Source organism: Tasmannia lanceolata, unplaced genomic scaffold (assembly GCF_043159265.1).
Source record: "Tasmannia lanceolata isolate RefF3 unplaced genomic scaffold, GAP_Taslan_0.1 ptg000007l, whole genome shotgun sequence".
Taxonomy (NCBI): Eukaryota; Viridiplantae; Streptophyta; class Magnoliopsida; order Canellales; family Winteraceae; genus Tasmannia; species Tasmannia lanceolata.
The window spans coordinates 24637912-24661317 of NW_027518684.1; the positions used below are offsets into that span (position 1 = coordinate 24637912).

At 39.4% G+C, this 23406-nt stretch overlaps 1 protein-coding gene across 2 annotated transcripts; it reads left to right on the forward strand.

Moving 5' to 3' along the window:
• The first annotated feature begins 1188 nt into the window (after nucleotides 1–1188).
• On the forward strand, nucleotides 1189–23186 carry CRCK2 (calmodulin-binding receptor-like cytoplasmic kinase 2). Of its 2 annotated transcripts, none has more exons than XM_077384153.1 (6): nucleotides 1189–1487; nucleotides 14575–14837; nucleotides 14917–15085; nucleotides 15910–15999; nucleotides 21408–21706; nucleotides 22458–23186. In XM_077384153.1, exons 1-6 carry the CDS (start codon nucleotides 1253–1255, stop codon nucleotides 22719–22721), a joined length of 1320 nt encoding a protein of 439 aa, XP_077240268.1. In that variant the 5' UTR covers nucleotides 1189–1252; the 3' UTR covers nucleotides 22722–23186. The 2 variants fall into 2 exon arrangements, with proteins under 2 accessions (XP_077240268.1, XP_077240269.1); XM_077384154.1 differs by having other exon boundaries at nucleotides 14575–14810.
• Nucleotides 23187–23406: the final 220 nt, after the last annotated feature.

Here is a 23406-nt window from a genome sequence, read left to right on the forward strand (position 1 = left end):
CGCGGGTCACCCGCAAATTCAAACAGTTGTTTATTTTGGGAAATGTTATCACTGGATTTTGATGAGGGCGGTATGGCTGGCACCATGAGATGATCCAAACCGTCCATTAGATGGCCCACAGGCTAAATAGGTGTTGCCCCAAAAACTATTTTCAATAGGTTGATCCTAACCCTCCGATCTATAGAGGGTTAGGATCAAGTGATCAACCCTCTAACATTCAAATCAGAGGGTTGGGATCAACCTATGGTGCTAGCCATAACCTATTCAGGCATCAAACCCTTAAAAAATAGATTAGCATGACAAAATCACCATCCTTTGCATTAGAAAAAAAAGCCATCTAACTAGATTAGTATAACAAAATCACCACCCTTAAAAAAGCCAAGTGACCCGTGGGTTGACCCGACCCGACCTGTGTTTTTGCGGGTTGGGTCACCCGCAGGTTAGTTTTGACGGGTCACTAAAACTTAGACCCGTGCCAGCAAATTTGCGGGTGGGTCGGGTCGAACCGCGGGCACGGGTTGCGTTTGCCAGGTCTACATTTGATAAACGGTGCAAATCAACTTACAAAATTATGTGTAAGACAAAGATGCACACCCATGGACATCACTTACTAGATTTCTTATTTTATTTTTAGGATTGCTAGTTTCAAGCGCATGATCAACACACGCGCCCCAACCACTCATACAATAAGTTAGAGGCTTAGAGCTCATTACCTACCCAACCTGTTAAACTACGAGGCGTACGTTCGATATTGTAAAAGGGAGAATTTATACGGTGTAAGCCCTTATATTCCCTTATTTTTCAGAAAGTACTGTATACGGACCGCAATATAGGATGATCCAAACCGTCCATATGATGGGCCATAACGTAAATAGGTTGAGCCCCAAAAATCATTTCCATAGGATGATCCCAACCCTCCGATCAGTATATTATGGAAACCTCTGTAGAAGGGCTAGGATCATCCTATGGAAATGATTTTTTGTGAACAACCTATTTACGTTATGGCCCATCATATGGACGGTTTGATCATCCTATAGTACGGTCCGTACAGTACTTTTTGAAAAATAATAGACTATATTGGAGTACACATAAAACATAAATACACTATAAGGAGGGGTGGTACGAGGAAGAAAAGGGGGCAAATATATCACTTATCATCAAAATATAAAGTCCAATTACATCAAAAAAGCTATTTATTTTATAGTCGCCACTTGACCGGCAAATCCGCCTGAGAAAAAAAAATCTCCGATCAATGAGTGTCCGGAAAACTAACTCCGACGGGATGAGAACGCCCGATCGGAAATCGGAATTCTTGCAGAGCTCCGCATATTCCGACGGGTCTTCCGACCGGAAATTGCTCACCGGCCGGAATTCGATGAAGACTGTGGCCAGATCCTTCGCTGGAAAGATTGGCGCTTGTTTTTCGCCTCCGGCAATGGAATCTATGAAAGGAAATGGAGATCTCGAAGAATCCAAAGCTGCTTCTGGTAATTTTCTAACTTTTTTAGTTCCTATTTTTTTACTGAGAAAAAGTAATTTTCTAACTTTTTTTTTTCTGATTTTTTCATGAATTCAATAAATAAGAGGGCAATTTGTAGAGGAATTGATAATTCGAGGTGAAAACATCACTGAATCTTGCATGTTCTTGCTTTAAAGTTAGAGAAATTAGAAAGATGTTCATGATATTTGAATTTTGGAGTGATTATCCATTCGGATTCGTTGATCTGGAAAATCTAATTTATAGGGACTGAAAAAGATAGAGAAGATAATGAAGTTTTTTAGTTTCTATTATTCAACTGGAATTACTATGAAAGAAGTAATTTTCTAACGCTTTTATGATTTTTTTTCTTGAATTCAATAAAAAATGCGAGCGATTTGCAGGGGAAATGATAATTTGAGCTCAAAAATTCAATCAGTCTTTCATGTTCTTTCTTTAAATTTTGAGAAATTAGAAAGATTTTCATCACATTTGAACTTTGGAGTTCTTATTCCATTCGGATTTCTGGATTCGCATCTAGAAAATCTATTTTAGATGAACTGAAAAAGATATGAGATCCCACCATTGAATTAGGTTGAGAATTCACCGTTGGATTGTCTTTGGTGGTAGATTAGGCAAATAGATTAGAAGTGGTAACCTAGAGTGACTAGGAAAGTAGGATAAATTACGAAGATTCTATCTTAATTTTTTTCTACAATTGCTCCTTGACTTTCTATTTTTATTCCTTTGTGTTTTTTTATATAAACATACATTAGGGTTCTTTGTAATTCATCCAAGAAATCAAGATTAATAGAAATCTGCTTTATTTGTCATGGTATCAGAGCCAGGTTGATCTGACCTTGTCCCGAGCACAACACGGGCAACACCGTCCTCCAGCGGACGACCAATCTTTTTTTAAGCCCGAAATTTATCTAGGAACCTAGGCGGCCACTTTAAATTTTATTTATGTGAGTAAAAATTACAACAGAGGGACATACCACCTTACCTCCGTACCCAAAAGAGTACAAAAATTACTTACATCAAATACTTGGAATTCCCAAAGCATAGTACCCTGATATTTAGTTGGGAGCTCCTTCCAATATGTAAAATCTTTATTGTTTTTACTTTCACATGCATAATTTGTCAACGAGTCTGCAACTTGTCTTGTTTAGCTTCTCTGTAAGCATGAGAGATCCGCGGCTTCAGCTCCAAAAAAAGCGAAATTAGTTCTTGCCAATAGACTCTTTTTAGAAGCCATTAAGACGGGAGAAAGAAAGAGGAAGAGGAGAAAGAGTGAGTTAGGGATCCTCCCCCTCACTTATGTATTTATATGAAAGAGAACATACGAAGGACTACTATGCCCTTATGGCTACAATACACACCCACACACACTTCTAACACTCCCCCTCAAGCTAGAATGTATATATTATACACTCCCAGCTTTTTACAGATGTCATTTAATTTTGTATTACTAAAGGATTTAGTGAAAACATCCGCTAGTTGGTCCACAGACCGAGTGAAGGAAACATGAATTTCGCCTCTATGAATTCGCTTGCGAATGAAGTGACAATCAACCTTACTTGCTTGGTTCTCTAATGGAAGACATGTTTGGTAGCTATATGAATCGCAGCCTTATTGTTGCAATAAAGCTGAGCTGGAAAAGATGGGGAGAAACTAATTTCAGATAGGAGTGAACATAACCAAAGGAGTTCTCCACTAGTATGGGACATAGCTCGATACTTTGTCTCGGCATTAGACTTGGAAACAATGTCCCGTTTCTTACTCTTCTATGACACTAAATTGCCGCCAACAAAAGTACAATATCCGGAGGTGGATCTCCTATCTGCAGGAGATCCTGCCCAGTCTGCATCATAAAATCCTTCCAACCTGATATGCCCATGCTTCTTAAATAGGAGGCCTTTCCCTGGTGCCCCTTTCAAGTAGCGAATAATCCGAATCACTGCTGATAGGTGGGAAGTACGGGGTGAGCTCATATGTTGGCTAACAACACCAACAGCTATGATATATCTGGACGAGTAACTGTAAGATATATGAGCTTACCCACTAGCCGCCTGTTTCTGCCAGGATCATCTAACAAATCTCCTTCTTCTGGAAGAAGTTTCACATTTGGGTCCATAGGAAGTGCGATAGGTTTCACTCCAAGGTAACCTATCTCCTTAAGAAGATCCAACACATATTTCCTCTGCGAGAGAGATACCTCTAGTAGAATGGGCAACCTCAATGCCAAGAAGTATCTAAGACGTCTGAAATCCAAATATAAGTCCGGTTTGGCAACCTAAAGTGGGGGTGAATAGGTTGTTTAGAAGACTTTTACCTTTTGAAAAACTTTTTCCAAAATCACCCTAGTTTTATCCCTTAGTTAATTAAGTTTAGTTAGTTGAGCTTAAATGAATATTACAAATACTGTAAGCTCAAAATTCAAGTTGATTCACAACCTCAATTAACAATGTAATTTGGCCTAATTAGCAATGGTAATGATATGTATGATAAATGCCAATGCTAATCACTCACTTAAGTAAAGATAAGAAAATGCAAGCAAACATATAAGTGAGAGAGAGAGGGAGTGAGAGATTGCACCAAGATGGAGAAGAAGATTGCACACAAGATTTGTATAGTGGTTCGGTCTTAAACTCAAGACGTACTCCACTCTTCCCAAGTTGATCTCTTGAGGAATCCACTAATAATCTTCTTCGCCACACCGGCCGATTACAACGAGCACCACCGCTCCAAGGGACTTAAATACGGCGCCCCTTTCGCCAAATACAAACCGACCTTCCAAGCTCTAAGGGTCTTCTACGACGCCCTTTGTTGCCAAGTACAATGAAGAGTTGAAGATGTAGCTTGCTTGCCTCTTAGTAGGCTGATTACATGTAAATATCCCTCACTCTCACTCAAGAAAAGGATGAACAAATAAAAGCTCTAAGGTCTCTCAAGAATAATCTAAAGTCAAGGCACAAGAGAGAAGGAGAGAGTGAAAATCTTGGTAGAATGTAGTAGATATGCCTTTAAATGCTCAAAGAATGTTAGGTTTAACCATTGAGTGAGTTCCCAAAGGCCCCAAGGTTAATATATATAGGGGAGGTCAAGATATGCCTTTTTTAGGCTCCCCGACAGTCTTCTCGGAGTCCGCGCACGGAGCTCCGAGTGGACCATTACAAGTTTATTTTTTGAACCTGGACCATTTCTCGGAGCTCCGAGAAATTTTTTCGGAGTTCCGAAACTAGATTTCCAGCAATCTGCTTCCAACTTGAAAAATTCATATCTCCTTCGTTTCTTGTCGGATTTCGATTCTTATACTCTACGGATATGAGAAAAATGAGAGCTATCTGTTAAAAATATTTTCAAAAATATTTGAAAATGTTTTAAACAAGTTTTGATAGGATTTAGTTGTTGGTCCAGGTTGGCCTTCGGAACTTGATTTTTGTTCAAATGTGATGGAATGCCATATGGGTCCCAACATGTTGGTACACCACCATTGCCATTCACTTATCCATTTAAGTCTTTTAAGCTTATTGGTCTCTTTGAAAAACATATTTTTAGGGGTTTTAAGATGTTCATTGACTAAAGAAAACATAAGAGAGATAGGTGATACAATCTACCCTTTTTACCACTCTGTTGAATGAACTCTTGAGGTAGCCATTGCTTGATCTTCTCTTTGAGTGCATGGCTTGCTTTGGGATCTTCAAGGTTGAGCTTCTTTGCTTGACACCTTCCAAGGATGATGCCACCATTTGGTTCAAGCTCCTTTGCAAGTTGTTGATCCACAAGCTTTGGCCTTCATTGATCTTCCTTTGTTTATTCAATGCTTTGAGATGACTAATGTTGAGCTTCTCTTTGGTTGATCCTCCAAGGTATGATTGATCCAAGTATGCTTTAGCTCCTTTGCATTGTGTTTGGTCCATCTTCAAGCATAGGCCATCAGTGGTGTGTGCTAAAATGGATTGACCTGTGAATTACCTGTTTATAGCACAACACTTAAGGCAAACGATCAGTCCATAAAAGACTAATCAATTTGAGTTTGTTAATCATCAAAACAAGGTGATTGAATGAACCCATGAGAACCCTTGGGCTAACAAGGTCTTAGATCTTTGGTTGAGAACTCTTTCTGCAAGAATGTCTTCAGTTTGTGTATCCCTACTGAGTCACTGCTTGTAATGATAATGTCATCAACATACACTATCAATAGAACACAACCAGCACCCGACTGATAACTGAAGACAGAGTGATCAACAACACATTGCTTCATGCCAAAACGCATGATAGCATCGCTAAACCGGCCAAACCAAGCTGTAGGGGACTGCTTCAGGCCATATATAGATCGTTGCAACCGACACATTGAGGAGGACCTCTCCCCCTGAGCAACATACCCAGGAGGTTGCTCCATATACACCTCCTCAGTAAGCTCGCCAAATAAGAAGGCATTCTTCACATCTAACTGATGTAGGTGCCACCCGTTGTTAACTGCAAGTGAGAGGAGAACCCTTACAGATGGTATTTTGGCAACTGGGGAAAATGTCTCCTGGTAATCAACTCCAAAGGTTTGAGTATAACATTTGGCAACTAGGCGCGCCTTAAGGTGCTCAACTGTCCTGCCAGGTAAGTGTTTGACGGCATAAACCCAATGTCAACTGAGGGGGCCGAGCTCCAGGCGGAAGGGAAACCAAATCCCATGTATGATTGATCTGAAGGGCCTCCATCTCAAGGTCCCATGCCAACCAGGATGATCAAGAGCTGCTGGCAAGGACTGTGGCACAAAAACAGAATACAAAGAAGATATAAAACTCTGAAACATAGGGGTCGGAGAGTCATAGGAAATAACTGAGGAAATAGGATGAGCAGTACTATGAGAACGAGTATGCGATGCAATGGGAGAATCTCCAGGTACCTGAGAAGACGTAGTCGTGATCTCCGGTTGAGATGTTGATGGCGCTGGAGGAGGCCGATGGGCTGTAGACTTCGAATTGCGTTGATATGTCTTCGTAGGAGCTGGAGGAGGAGCCTCGAGAGCCTGTAATGAAGAGGAGGGCTAAAAAACAGTGCTAGATGGAGGAACCGGCAAAGGAGGAGAAGGTATGCAAGACTCAAGGACCGGCAAAGGAGGAGACAAGGAAGGAGAAGGTATGGGGCCAAGAAGAGCTAGACGAGGAAGCGGAATGTCCGAATCATGAACTGCGGGACGATCCTCATGAGGAGTGATAAAGTAAGACTCGGACTAAAAAAAGGTGACATCGGCAGAGACAAATGACCTACGCAAGCGAGGACTGTAACACCGATAACCTTTCTGAGTTCGAGAATACCCAAGAAAGAAACATCACTCAGCGCGAGGGTCCAATTTATCTAATCCAAGGCCGAGGTTTTGGACAAAGCACACACAACCAAAGACCCGAGGGGTGAGAGGAAAAGGGTCAAGTTGGGGATGTAACAAGGCGAATGGGGATGAACCACCAAGGATAGAGGAAGGAAGCCTATTGGCAAGGAAGCATGCTGTAAGGAGGGCATCACCCCAATAGGTCTTAGGGACCTGCATTTGGATGAGAAGAGTGCGGGTCTGACGTAGTAAAAGTCACGGAAGTGTTGCTTTGGTTTGAAGTGGCCCGATCTATGGTTCAATTGGTACTAGGTCAACATGAATATGGCAAATTAGTAAATACAACTATTTGGATTGAAGAGAGTTCCATTAACTCCACCCCAAAGCGAAGCAACAACACTAATGGTCTCTTATATCTGATTAGTGCTGTAATACCTTATTCTAGAAGATTACAATCCAAGTTGTAACAAGCATTTGAACCAGCATCTCGCAGGGAAAACCTAAATAAAAGACCTACTGCTCGGTCCTTACACTAGTTATAGAAATTTCAATTTTATGAGCTTCTATGGCATTCACAAGACCCTAAGGCAGATGAAAATAAGAGGCATGATTACAGGAACATTCACCCAATTCGAATAATTTCCATCATTTTCTTACCATGTTTGAAATGCAAAACACCTAAGATAGAGGTATCACTTACAGATCTGATGGACTAGAATATTCATTGAGATAAAGTCACAAACAACCTTGAATTTCCAAGCTGCTTCTTGCTCTTGATGGACAGATTCTCCACTAGAGATATCTTCTTTGATATTTTTTTTTCAAATGAAAATTGGCTGGACAATGTGATGCTCAGCTGGATATAGAAAAGGGTAACAATCCTTGCAAGCTACAAGGTAAATCAAGAACTAGGAAGGAATCTTGAATCCCAAGCCTGCTATCTTCCTTGCCCAATCGTTTCCAACATCAAGGGATAGAAACCCTAAGTTTCAAATAGAAAATTACCAAAAGTCCCCTCAAGAAGAAAATGTGGGGCTTTATAAAGTAGCCCACTACAAGGAAAAAGACATAACTATCCCTCCCCATGAAAATAACAATTAAGGTTACTTAAATCTTCTAAATGACTAAGCTACCCTAGACTAAGTGATGCCCATGTTCTTTGGCCGGGACCCGCTCTACGTCAGACTCCCCCCCCCCCCCCCCCCCCCTAAAAAAGAGCTTGTCCTCAAGCTCAGTTCCTTTTATCAAGAAGGGGTATAGACCCAGGTCATTGGGCGGCACACAGGGATGTCATCCCTCTTTTACTCGGCCAAAGAAAATGTGATGTCGACGCCCGGGTCAAATATGCAATTCTTCATGTCAAGCCCTTCGTCCGAAGCTTATTTGTACACTCTTGAAGTTCACCTATCAGTTGTGTCTCATGCCACGTAGCTCCTAGTGGTGAGATTCCTTGGCTCCTCCCCTGAAAGCCATTTAACATGCCTATGTTATGCCCTAATGTATGTATGAGTCACAAGTGATTTGGTAGGATAGTCATACCATGATCAATGCTCTAAGGATATCTTCTGCTCCAATGAAACCAACATCTAGCCCATCTTCTACTACCTCTGTAGTATCAAGTTGTGTTTTCCTTAGTGTCATGCCTGCTCATCAACCGCGGTCAATTTTTCATTTGTTTCCAAGCTCTCCCCATTTTGTTCATTTGAAATTTGGTGGCCCTCATCTGAATATGGATGGACCAAACTTAGCGGATTGACTAGTACCTCAATTGCAGCCTTTTCTTCTTCCCCATCACTATTAGTTTCTGGAATCGACTCTCTTGGTGGTGGGGTAACAAAACTCAAGGTTTGCAGCCTATCCATTTGCTCCTCAAGGTCAGCCTTCCATTTCCTGCGAGACTCCCTCTCTTTGCGATGTTTGGCCAAGAATTGCTCCCATGGGTCTTTTTCGGACTTTCTCCCTACATTCCCATCCATCCTGGAGTACTAAGGGTTGTTGGTAATTGGTCTGCCCTCTTAGAAGTATGTCATTGCAAGTATTCAGCCTGTTCACTTGTTTAACCAATAAGTCGATTTGATCCTGTCGACGATCCATTCTAATCCACATCTCTTGCATCACTACCATCACTTGTCTTTGTAGTTTATTTGATTCTGAACTGGAAATGTTTTGGTGTTCAGATTCTGCACTTCTCTTAGCTGGCATGTCATTGACACCTTTTATAGAAGTCATTATGCCCTGCTACATTAGCCAAATTTGATGCAGCAGGTGGAGAATCCGATGAGAATTAACATATGATGCTGGAGGGCAGAAAACCTAGAACATGATCTCCAACAGTCCACAAGTAACATAATTTTTTTTTCAGACTTGGCTAACTGGGTTGTTACTATGAGTAGCAGAAAAGACTTGTTGGCCACTAATACCAAAAATGATGTAGGCTTGATTCAGTAGTTGGAACACTCCTTCCCAATGCCAAGCTTCCTTTTGTAGAGACCCGTTGTAGAAAAGAGAAAGTGCTGATCACACTAAGCAATTTATGACTGGGCTCAAGGAAGACAAACTTGCTGAAGCAGTTCACTTAGTATTGATCTTGGGATCAATCAAATACCAGCTGAAACAGATCACTTGGAGTTGTAATAGAGTCAGCTATGAAGTTCTCAGGTGCACAAATTCGGCTGCGATGTCGCTCCTACACACAGGAACATATGGGGCTGCACTCTCTTCACACAGTTGCTGCTACTGGTTGCATGATTGTTGGAGCTAACTTCACTGACAGATTAGAAGAACTTTTCCTGCTCGCTGGAACATACCTCAACTGGGCTAGATTGAGTTCCACTCTACTCAATAGAGACCGGATGTCTATTCAATTTTCAAAAGCAACAAAGAAAAGAACCTCAAACCTGACATGGGATGTATTGAACAGCTGATTGTGTCGTGTAGTGTCCTCACAAACTGCTCATTGAACAGCCCTATTTTCTGTTGTATACTTGTATCACAGTGCCCAAAATTATGCTTCAACAGCCGCACAAGGAACTGGTGCTTAGTTTTTCTTTATTTTCACAAACAAGTTTGCATTTCTCATTTAAATCATTGTTTGTGTTTGCAAGGGTTTCTTTTTCTTTTCCAAGGATATTGCACTGTTTAATTAAGTCATCGTTTTTGTTTATCAAGATTTTGCTCAAATGACTTAATTTTTCATTTCTTTCTAAACTTTCATTAACCTCCGATTTCAATTTTCAATTTATTTTTCCAAATCAGAAATTGAATGTTTGAAAGAGTTTTCCTTTGTAAAAGATTTTTGTAGTCTCTTTTTATTCAGAAACAATATTTTTGTCAATTGAAGAGAGACTACTTTTTTTCTCATAAAAATTTTCAAGATTAGTCCAAATATCTTTTGCATTTGTACATGATGAAATTTTATCAAAAGCATTGGGACATAGTCCACAACATATTATAATAATAGCTTTTGAATTTAACAAAAATAATTTTGCATAATTTTTAGTGCATTACCTTGGAATAGAAAATCCCCTTTCAATGACATCTAAGAATGGAGGAAACATCTAAGAAAGGAGAAAATCTATGGATTTGAGATAGGCAAACATTTTTACTTTCCAAGCTTTATAATTTGTTCCGTCAAAGAATGGAGAAATTATAGCGGATTGTCCTAATTCAAAATCCATTTGGATTGTCATAGATCTTTATCTCTTGTAGATTTTAAATTTAAAAATCTCTTTAAGAGCCTACGCTTTGATACCAAATGAAATACAGGTGTGAGAATCCAAGAGGGGGGGTGAATTGGTTAATTAAAATTTTTAGGCTTAATTAAATAGATTATTTAAATCAAGTTACTAATTAAGCATATATGGTCTAACCCTTGTTTAAATAATCAAGGTATTGAAAGCTAGGATTTAGCTGTTACTTTAGATTTATATACTCTAACCTTTGTTCAATAAAACATAGATACAAGTAAAGGGTAGAGATTACCAATCACCAAAGTGCAAATGAGAGAAGGAGAAGAAACAATCCACAAGGCACACGATTTTATAGTGGTTCGGTCTATCACAAGATCTATTCCACTCTTTCAAGTTTTACCTCATTGGGATCTTCACTAAAATCTGAGATTCTTCAATGGGCGAATCTCAAAGCCGTACACCAACTCCGTCAAAGGGATCACACCCTTTCTGCACGAAGCCTTACCCTCTTACAATGATCCACCTTTGTTCACGGGCCGAATCGGAGACCCTTGGATACAAATGAAGAAATAAAATGAAAGAACTCTCAATGCCTCTTAGAATAGGCTGATTACAAAATTTCAAAGCTCACAAACTCTCCAAGAAATAGATACAAATGTAAGGCCTATGGAGTTCCTCTTGATAGAATGTAAAAATTCAAGTTCAAAGAGGTTTAACCTTTCATATAAAAATTTTGGTTCGAGAAGATAGGATTTGATCTTTCGAAAGGTTGTTTAGAAAAGTTTAGATAGTGTATATATAGCCCACAAGGAAATATGACCGTTTGGGGGTAAAACTGTAAAATACAGGGTTGAAAAAGTTAGCCTGTGCAAGCCCCAACGGCTCTATTTCCAGGCCGCGGCGGTCGACCGAGGAACGACGGTCGCCCGCCCTTATCGGGCTTTCTTTTTTAAATTCAAATTTCATACCGGCGCGGTCGACCGGCGAGGGCAATCTGCTTGAATAAAATTTCGGCTCAAAAACACTATCGATGTTGACCGGACCATCGCGGTCGTCTGCTAAGCCCAACCTGGATGTTTTAAGGATTTCCAGAAAACAAGTCCGCGGTCGACTGGATTGGCCCGGTTGCTCGGCCCTATAAAATTCGAGATGTCCTGGAATTCCAGGTAGCATCCCACGGTCGCTCGGCATATCCCAGTCGACCGGCCCTGAGTAAAGTTCAATTTTTAACTTTAAAAACCAGGGGCTTTGGGCTTAGGTCCTAGGTTTTCAAACACATATTTGGGTGTGTATATGGTTTTCAAAGATATAAAAACTTAGGTATGAAAACAATTTGAAAACCTATTGAAAGTGCATTTAAATATAAAATCAAGAGGACTCCACAATACATTCTAAAGTGTTATACCATTGAGTCTTCTTGGAATGTCTTTGCTCTTTGTACTTCCTTGGACTTCTTCGGCTTGAGTGAACATCTTGAACGTTGTCATGGCTCTTGTGACTTCCTCCAATCTTCAATGCATGTTGAGAGGTGCATGAGGAGTCACCAATGGCTTGTTCAACTCCAAGCTTCTTCTTGACACTTGCTAGGTAGCTTGAGGGATCTTTATCTTGAGCTTCTTGACTTGATCATCTCCAAATGAGGATGCCTCCAATATAAGTGCAAGCTCTTGGTTCCTTCTTTGCTTCTTGATCCACAAGCCATGTGTTGTGTTGAGTTGTGTAATGGCGATATGACATATCAAATTCCTGTATAGTGCACAACATCTCAAAGCAACACATTAGTCCATCACTGCTAATCAATTTGAGTTTGCTATCATAAAAAAAAGAAGGTAAGGTGAATGATTGAACTCATGGGAACCTTTGGGCTTACAGGAACAATGGATCATTGGGAGGAAAATATAAGAGAGATCAAAAGGCTTCTAGTTTGATTTTTCATTAAGTGCCAGTTACGATCGAATGTCGTCGGCATTCGTCCTAAAGCTAGATGAACCCCCATGTTCGAAGAAATTGAGCAAAGAAATAATTTGAGCAGCAATAGCAATGTCGAGAAGGCTTCGACGAAGAGAAAAATAAAAAGCAAAAGAAGAGAGAAAGAAATAAGAAAGATGAAACGGAGAAAAAGCCACAAAAGGAAGGCGTTTATCAGCGTTGTCAATTTCGACAGGGTCGTCGCTGGGAACATTCGCTGTTCCTCTCAACCTATCCAATGCCCATCTGTGCGTCAATGTCCAATACAAAGTAAGAAGGTCACCGATATGGAAGGGATTTCTTCTTCAACTGTTCGGTTAGAGATGACGCATGAAGATCCTAAGATGGTTCTAGGGATGAAGAGCTTGCTCGATCGCTCACATGATCGTCGGATCTCACTTCATAAGGACAGGAAGCCAAAGTTCAAGATAAAGTTCATGGCCAAATTTCCATATGTGAACCTTGAGGACAAGGTTCCTTTTTAAGGGGGAAGGAATGATATGAATCAATATTGTAATTGCCACATAGGCAATTTGGTTGTTGTAGGTATCTTTTCTTTTGGGATTTGTTGGGATAAGATAGAGTTAGCTAGGTCTCTTTTTGATAGGAGTTATCTATGCAAATAAAGCCATTAGAGGCTATCTTTTAGGGTTGTTAGCTATCTTTTAGAAGTTAATCTTTGTATTTTGCAGTTGTATTTAATCAGTCATCAATAATAGAAACGTAGCAGAGATTTTAGTTCCGTTTTATCTTGGTGCAACTCCCATATGAGCTTACTCTATCTCTTTCCTCTTGAGCAATGCCTTGTGAGACACCGTAGCTCGAGGACACAAGAAACGCTTCCTCGTTGAGGAATCTATTTTATGAACATAACACCGGCATTGTCATGATAGATGGCTAATTTGATGAGGCCGAGTTGGATGTCGTTGACAATCCATAGAGATTTTGGGTTTTTATGAAATGCCTTCATTGATGGATCTAAAGAACAATGCACCAACCGTGCCGAGAAGAAAGGCAATTGAGGATATGCTTTTGAGCAAAGGACACCATTGATGATCACCGTAAATGGTACGGAGGTTGTGTGAACAGTGGAGTGGCATATGTAGAATGAGACAAGAACGGAATCAATGCGGAAGGGACAGGGAAGAAATGGAAAAGTTGCATTTGCAGCGGTGAATGGTTGGGGGCCCAGCGGACAGCTAGGTTGGCCGTCCGCCGGAGAACAAAATTATACGGCTTGTGTTCAAGGCGAGGCTGATCGACATGCTATGATACCATGATAAAATTGAATATTGTCTATTAATCTTGATTAAATTTCAGAGAACCTAATGAGTGTTTATACAGAACACTCAAAAGATAAATATGGAAAGATAAAAACTAATTTTAGAAAGAGATAAAGATAGAATCTTCCTAATTTAACATATTTTCCTAATCACTGTTTTTACCTCTTCTAATATACTTTCCTAATTTACCATCCAGACAATTCGACGGTGAGATGTCAACCTAATCCAAAAATGAGATCTCACATATTCTAACATTTTCTATTATTCAACTGGAATTACTTTCAAAGGAGTAATTTTCTAACGTTTTTCTAATTTTATTGAATTCAATAAAAAAGTGAGAGTAAATTTGCAGGGGAATTAATAATTTGCGCTAAAAACTTCACCGAGTATTGTATGTTCTTTCTTTAAATTTCAAGAAATTTGAAGCATGTTCATGACATTTGAACTTTGGAGTGCTTGTGCGGTCTGAATACGTCGATTCGTATCTGAATACATTTAGTTTTTATTATTTTGCTAGTATTACTGTGTTTTTCTTGAATTCTGGTAACTACCTACCAAAAATGATGAAAAATTTATAGGAGAATTGATAATTTGAGTGAAATTATACTCTGAATCTTGCATGATCTTTCATTTATGGTATTAAATCTGTTCATATATCCATTAAAAACTGATTTTTGAGGATTTTATTGAACTGAAAATATAGTTGAATTCTGTGGTTTGAGGGAAATTTTTTTCTTTCATGTGTTTGCATTTTCATTTTCTTGGACGGAAAGTGTTTAAATGAGGACTTTTGATATACTTCAGTATATTTTTTAAATTTTTTCTTAGTTTCCTCTGATACTTCGGCGAGTAGTGAAAGAAGGCGTCTGAGTAAAGGGATTTACAGCAGTTCGTACAATTCTGCCCAGGCAGAACCTGGTGTTATGAAATTTACCATGGCACAGATCTCTAAAGCTACAAGAAACTTTTCTCCATCTTACAAGATTGGGCAAGGCGGGTTTGGAACGGTTTACAAAGGGAGACTTGAGGATGGAACATTTGTTGCAGTTAAGCGTGCCAAAAAGGTTGTAGGATGGCATGTGAATAATTCAGTGAGTTCTTATTAGTTTCTATTCAATTTAGAATAGAAAACAATGCATATGAAAATCAAGTTTCTCATTTCCCTTGCAGATGGTATATGATAAGCATCTTGGTGTGGAGTTCCAGAGCGAGATCCGTACTCTGGCACGTGTTGAACATTTGAATTTGGTTAGATTTCACGGCTATTTGGAGCATGAAGATGAAAGGATTGTTGTTGTCGAATATGTCCCGAATGGAACTCTGAGGGAGCATTTGGATTGTAAGTTCTCCACCATGTTCTTGTTGCTTCTTTCCTTGAATCTTACTATAGCATGATTATGTCGAGATGCCATCTTTGCTGCACTGATATCAATATGGGTGTGGAATCTGACATAGAAGTGACTGGTTCAACCTGGAAACTAAGATATGTTGATTTGGCATATTTGTTTTTATCAGTTTTAAAGGTTTAATATAATATCAGGGTTGTATAATCAGATATGTAATGAGTTTTATGTTAAATTTTTACATATTGTTTTTATTGAGAAGGGTGGATGCCACAACTTATGTAAAGTAAATTTGTGTGTATATGCTAGAAAGAAATCTAGAAGCACTGTGTATTTATCCCTGGAGTACTGGCATTTAAAAAGTGTTGACAAGTGTATATTATCCATTTCGAGAAAACCATGCCATATAGAAATTATGTGACAATATTCATCTAACTAAACACGTGTATATACAATGTTTGATTTGAATACAAGGTGTTGTCTTTGACATCTGCAAAACCTCATTTGTTGACATGTCCATTCATTGTAAAATTTAAAGACATTATTATTATATAGATAGTAGTCCATAAATATGTTGGATATAGAAAACTTCATCTATATGAACATAAATACATTCAGTCTAAACAACCATATCTATATATAGTTACAAAAAATGGAAAAATGAGCTGTGCATGGCCTGATGCATGTCCACTGAATTCCTTGTTCCATAGGAAATTATGTTTGTAATTTTTTGTTGCAAAAATTTGTGACATTCTGAAGATATTTTCACTGTAGTAATTAACCAGTCCTTGGTGTCTGCCATGGGTTTGGTGTAATGCAGGCATGCATGGTGGCATTCTTGACCTTGCTGCGCGGCTAGATATTGCAATTGATGTGGCTCATGCCGTTACATATCTTCATATGTATACAGGTATGAGTTCAAAAGTTTGTTATTTGAACCTTTTGTGCCTCTTGGTTGAGAACCTAGACCCCAAAATGTTGTATTTTCACCTTAGATGTGTGCATTTATATGCTATCGGCCATTATCTGTTAGAAATGTTAGATCTTTTTGGGTTCTAATGCTATTTCTCATTATATAACCAGCCATTGTTACTCAATGAGATTATTGATTCTAGCTCCTGCTCAAAGGGCATGCATGATCACCTATTATGCTTGCAAGGTTCTTCATCAGTCATCCTCTGAGTCCTGTATTGTTGTCTCGTGCCATATGGCATCACCTACACCTACCAAAATTTTAGATCTAAAGATCTGATTGCCTGTAGAAAAAATAATCTTTTATCAGACTACAAATTATTCATATAGAGGTAAATATAAAACTTAATACAAAAATATTAGTGATTGGTACATCTTAATTAGATAAATTTTATTACGTCTAACCATGATTATAAGAGTTCTATGATCCATCCGCTCCGGCGGCTGGTACACGGTTAGGCACAAGAGGGTTTTCGTTTGCCAGCTTCTATTGCTAGCTGGATTACTATCCAACGTCCTTTATTTCTCATGATCCATCAGCTCCCAGAATAGCCACGACTAGTTTTATATCAATGAAACCCCCTTTCATTGGTTTGTTTATCTTCTATAAGAAGTAGGTGATACTATTGAACCTCATCAATGCTCCTGAAGACCGTTTTTTATTGTAATCTTGCACAAGCTCACTGAATCATGCCAGTGGCACAATAAACCAAAAACAAAGAATTTCCTATTTACGAAAAATCTGCTTGCTGGGAAAGTTGCCTTGTTTACCACCACGTGAGGTGAGGTGGAAGGCAAAATAGAAAGTTCCGTTTCTTAGGTTTTAGGAAACCTAATTATAAATGGTTCAAGACTCTTGCATGAAGAGGCTTCGGAAAGATACTTGGGCATGCGGCAAATAAGTGAAAACAAGAGAGAGAAAAAGAGAGAAGAAGAGAGGAGGAGAGAGAAAAGGAGAAAGAAGAAGAGGGTTTCTTCTTGGGTTCGTTCTTGGGCTCCTTTTGGTTTATCGCTTGGGTTTTTCTCAGGTTGCTCTTTTGTGTACGATCTTCATTGAAAAGCAAGGAAAGGGTTCCAAGTTTGTGGTTTTGGAATAATCCATTGTAATCCTCATAATTTTGCTTGACCCTTGCATGAAGAAGGTTCGGAAAGAGACTTGGGGCGTGCTACAAACAAGTGAAAACGAGAGAGAGAGAGAGAGAGAGAGAGAGAGAGAGAGAGAGAGAGAGAGAGAGAGAGAGAGAGAGGGACGAAGAGAGAGAAAAGGAGAAAGAAGAAAAGGTTTCTTCTTGGGTTCGTTCTCAGGTTCCTCTTGGTTTATCTCTTGGGTTTTTTGCAGGCTGCTCTTGTGTGTACGATCTTGGTTGAAAAGCAAGGAATTGATTGTAAGTTTGTGGGTTTTGGTTTAATCCATTGTAATCCTTGTAATTTTGCTTCCTCATAGTGGAAGATCGTGTTCTCGTCCGTGGATGTTGGCCTTTGTGCCGAACCACGTAAATCTCGGTGTTCATCTTGTGGCTTGCGTTTATTTTACTTTTCATTAATTTTTGCATGATCGGATCAGATTTGCCCGACGGATTTTCTCAACAAGGGGTATCGAGCTCAGGTTGGAGCGATCGTTGAGGCCGGGTTGAGTGATTGTGTGTGTTTTGATCGCAGTTATAGTGATTGTTAGAGGGTAGAAATATTATCCGAGAGATCTCATTCGAGGTGGAGCCCTACAACAGGGGTGAAATCAAGTTCTACCCTGTTCAACATCAACAGGTTTGACGCAAGGGCGGATCTAGGGGGCAATTGCCCCCCAAAAAATCTGGATTTTTCCAATTTAGTAGGTTGTAAAGATATGCTATGTAATAATGGAAGTGTACTTTTGACAAGTGTAAAAGATAAGTCAAAAATAGGGGACAGATATATGCTTTTTACTTGGGATAAATATTGTAAAAGGTTGTAAAAGATAAATTTACGTATGTCAAAAATATGCTTTTTACTCCAGACAACCCCGTTTAGTGTAAAAGATTAGTCAGAAATACACTTGTTAGGGCTATTCCAAGTCAAAAAAGGGGCCGGATATATCACTACCCTTTTTTTAAAGTTGCCCCTAAAAATCGGGATTTTTTCTGTTTAGTTATTTTTTTCGTATAAAGTTCCTCTATTATAGGCTTTTTTAGTGACTCTCATTGGCAACGTAAATCTCTCCCTCTCTGTGCGTGTGGCTAAAAAACACTGTGCGAACTCACCTTAGCTAAGCAATTATGAGATTTTATATGTTAGTGCACATAAATGTTTTTCTCAAAAAATACTGCCGGCCCACTTGATAGGATGATCCAAAGTTTTCATTTGTTGTGCCACAACATAAATATGTTGTTCCATGTAAATAATCTCCATAGGATGATCCTAACCCTCCGATCTATAATGAGATTGCCCGTTAGATTGATGGCTTAGTATCATCCCTTAGAGATCATTTAAGTTGTGTAGAACATGAGATGTATATAGTGGATCCCATTAGCACACTAGGTGTAATTACTGGACCCCCACTACATCAAAATATGAGGTGTAAAATGTGGGCTCCACCTTCTGGATGGGTTAGAGGGAGATGGTTTTCCCCACCTATCAACACTTGCAGTCCAAACTGGTGGGCCCCAACATGCTATAACAACCATTTTCTGTCCCCCTAAAAGTATATTCCTGGATCCCCCCTGGTTTGACGGAAAGGTCAATTTCATCCTATGATAGATAGGGTGAAGGACATCCTAGTTCAACAGGGCCTCGCTAAGGCGGTGAAGGTTAAGGATGGGAAGGCGGAGAAGATGATGGATGCCAAGTGGGAAAACATTAACTCGAAGGCAGTCAGCACAATTCACTATGTCTGACAGATAACGCGTTATGTTTAACATTTTGGAAGAAGAAGAAGCGCGTAAGTTATTGAAGAAATTGGAAAAGCTTTACATGTCAAAAAGCTTGGCTAGCATATTGTATCTGAAGCGGTAGTTATACGAACTGAAGATGCAAGAAGGTGAGAATCTTCTGGTACACATTACGGTGCTCAACGGACTTATGAATCAACACCATAAGGTTCATGAAAAGTTAAAGAAAGAAGGCTAGGCCCTTCTGCTGCTTACTTCGCTTCGTGATCATATGACAACTTGGTGATGACTTTATTGTATGGTAAGGATACAATGAAGTTAGTGAAAGTCACAGCATCTCTCTTATCGAATGAGATGCGAAAGAAACACGCTCTTGATGGGAGTCATGACCATGGGCTAGTTGTTCATGGGGGAAATAAAAGTGGAAGGTCATCGGACAGGGATCAAGAAAAGACATATCAAGATCTAGGGTCTGCGGAAAGGGAGTGAGGGAATGCAATGCTATCGTTGCCTAAAATACGTCCACATCATCCGTGATTGTCCAAAGCGAGCTGAACAGTCGGACAATGATGGTACAAATATGGTGGTAGGGGTAGCAAATGAGCAGAGCAAAGAGGTTGGAGATGTTCTCATAGTCCCCACAGTTAATCACACTTCTCATGATGAGTTGATTCTAGATTCTCATGTATTCTCTAGGAGATAATATATTGATATGTTCCAGAAGACAAGGACAGGTGTTGTGTCTTTGGGTGACATGTCTACATTTGTCGTCACAGGATTTGCAATGGTGAAGATGAAGATGTTCGATGGAGTGGTTCATACTTGGTGTGACATGTCCTAAAGATACGGAAGAATCTAATGTCGCTTGGCCGGTTGGACTCCAGGGGTTGCAAGTATTCAGCTGCAAGTGGAGCCGTGAAAATCACACACAGCTGTATGATTCTAATAAAAGAGAGAAGTGTGGCGGATTATATTGTCTGGTCGGGGTTATGATGACTAATGTTCTTAAGGTCTCAATGGCTAGTTGGAAACAGGGTAATGGTGTGCGCACACGTATGGTCTCTTTCGTAGTTGGTGCAGAGACGGGTTTCCAAGTTGCATACGATAGTGAGAAGGTGATAGTGGTACCTGCATTGGGAAGGATGGATCGAGATACCACTCCGGGGTTGACTGGTAAGTCAATGGGTTAGCAGCTACACATGTGCGTTGGCCGTGTTGATCGAATCAGGAGTTAGAACTAGTATGAATCGAGGGTTATAGCTGGTACTTAGGAAGGCCAATGGAGGTTTGCGGCGAGAGTGGACTAGTGGCGACATCAATGAAGAATCTTTAGGTGGCTGAGAAACATGCCAAGGTGGAGATTGTTAGGAAAGTTGCCTTGTTTCCCACCACTTAGGTGAGGTGGGAGGTAAAATAGAAAATTCTGTTTCTTAGGTTTTAGAAAACCTAATTGTAAAAGGTTCAAGACTCTTGCGTGAAGAGGGTTCAACAAGAGACTTGGGGCGTGCGGCAAACAAGTGAAAACAACTCAACTCAACTAAGCCTTTGTGCCAAACTAGTTGGGGTTAGCTAATGAATCATTTAGAAAATTTTCATGAAGAAGGTGAAAGAATGTACCTGGCTCAAATTGACTAAGTCTAACCCTTACAGTAGTTGGGTTCGTCTACATGGATCATTTTCTTCTATTCTCCTCTCCTATCCTGACACTAGTTTGCAAACAAGTGAAAATGAGAGAGAAAAATAGAGAGAAAGGAATAGAGAAGAAAGGAGAAAGAAGAAGAGGGTTTCTTCTTGGGTTCGTTCTCGGGTTCCTCTTGGTTTATCTCTTGAGTTTTTCTTGGGTTGCTCTTGTGTGTACGATCTTGGTTGAAAAGCAAGGAATGGGTTGCAGGATTGTAGGTTTTGGGTTAATCCATTGTAATCCTTGTAATTTTGTTTTCTTATAGTGGAAGATCGTGTTCTCGCCTATGGATGTAGGCCTTTGTGCCAAACCACGTAAATCTCGGTGTTCATCTTGTGGCGTGTGTTTATTTTACATTCCGTTAATTTGTGCACGATCTGATCGGATTTGCTCGGCGGATTTTCTAAACACTGCAGTAAAAACATATTATTCATTCATTTGAGCGTTAAATTTCACTATTCTTATCTTCATACCTTACACTTGATGTTTCGTTTTTTTTCTTTCCTTAACCTTCTGTCATTGGCTCCAGTTATTGCTGGCCTGCTAAAATTTGCACTGGGGCAGGGGAATACTTGGTACATCCCTTTCTTTTCCCCTATCAAAAAGGGGGAAGATTGTTTTGGATTAGTGTTCGTTTTGAGTCTTGTTCCAGCTGCAACTAACTCCACCATTTAATAAATAAACTAGTAGTCTTACTTCTTGTGATTTGCATAAAGAATCGGATTTATAAGACTTTCCATATCATTACCACATCGTTTCTTAACAGTTTACCCTTGTTCATGATACTGTTTTGCGATGCAGATCATCCTATAATACACAGAGACATTAAATCTTCAAACATTCTCCTTACGGAAAATCTTCGAGCCAAGGTAGCCGACTTTGGATTTGCCCGTTTGGCCGAAACTGATACTGGAGCTACCCATGTTTCTACCCAAGTTAAAGGAACTGCTGGCTATTTAGATCCTGAATATCTTAGAACGTATCAACTCACTGACAAAAGCGATGTCTATTCTTTTGGTGTTTTGCTGGTGGAACTATTATCAGGAAGGCGCCCTATTGAACCTAAAAGAGAACTCAACGAGAGGATAACTGCACGATGGGTAGGTTTTTCTATCTCATCACACCCTTTCCTACCTTGATAATAAATTCTTTTCGCAAGCAACTGACCTCTAGCCTTAATGTGATTTTATTTGACTCAAGATTTACTGTAATTACACTAATGAAAGGATCAACTGAGATTTCCACCTACGTGTCTTCTATGGCCCATTTGGATGCACCAAGAAGTGGGAAAATCAAAGTAAAAGGACACATTTTCCATTTCCTATTTTCCATTTCCTAGCAAGGTTCTGTTGCCATTTACTATTTCCATGGCAGTCCTTGTCAGCTGTAAATTTTCCACATGCAAGCCGTTTTGTACTGTTGAAGTATAAATGATTAAATAACACTAAATCCAACAGCTTAAGCTTTTGGAGTAATTGGTTGTTTCATTGTATCAGAGCATTTGCCTCACAGCAGATCCTGGGTTCAAAATCCATTGACTCCTTGTTATTAAAAATCCATGTATATGGCCAGGCCACATGTGAGGAGTGTTGAAGTATAAATGATTAATAACACCAATTCTAACAGATTAAGCCTTTGGAGAAATTGTTTCACATGTACTATTTGACTTTCTTCTCAAAATCAAAACAAAAAAGGAAAGTAAAGAAATAAGAATCTACATTACCTGCCTTCTACTTCTATATTACGTGCATCCAAATGGACCCCTAGATAAAATTATGTTCTTTCTAAATTTTGTAGGTCTTCCTATGTTTACTTTTGAAAATATATCTGAAGTGAATCATTAAATTACAGGCGATGAAGAAGTTTAATGAAGGAGATGCAATTCTAACATTAGACCCGACTCTACAACGGACCCCTGCAACTAATCTGGCATTGGAAAAGGTTTATGAGTTGGCCTTACAGTGCTTAGCTCCAACCCGACACAGCCGGCCAAGCATGAGGAGGTGTGCAGAGATCTTATGGAGTATTCGTAAGGATTTCAGGGAGCTTTTGGGTTCAGATTTTCGCACAGAATCCTCCCGTTCCGAAAGGATAGCTTCTATTAGAGAAGAATAACTAGTACAGATTATCCAATTCTTACATTTGCGAAGAATAATTTGCCTGAAGAACCATTTGCGGAAAAAATTTGGCTTCAAGGAAGCTCAGAAATGGGCAAAAAAAATCATGTAAGAAGCCTTATTACAGATTTTGCTTCTTGTGCGGGAACGTCTTGATCTGAGGAGAGAATAGCTGGAATCTGACACAGTTTGTGGAGCATTGATTTGAAAAGCTTGGTAGATCTGTAAGGGGATTTGTTCATGAAGATTGGCTTTGTGGCTGAAATGGTAAGTGTGTATGTCCATTTGTATAGGAACTATCAGTGTAAGATAAATGTATTGCTTCTTTGTTTCTGAATTTTTGCTTATTATCATATACCATTGTCAAGGAGGTTGTCCAACTTTGAGATATAAATGTATATGAATATTTTAATGTAAGTACCCCCAAAACAGAACATTTTAGTGTGACTTCTATTTTTTGGTACTCAAGGAGATTATATTACTCATAGAGTCATAGTTACCAAAAACTTCTTAATTAGTTGGGAAGCTTGCTTCTTCAGAAGCGATGTTCTTCTCACTTTCCAAATTTCATGCTTCTCGCATTCTTCACAGGTGCTTTCTATGCTTTCTTTTTAATTAAGAGTACGCTTCTTATTTAGGGGATTATTTGTTCTTGAAAGAGTGTTTTCTGCTTTTGATAATGT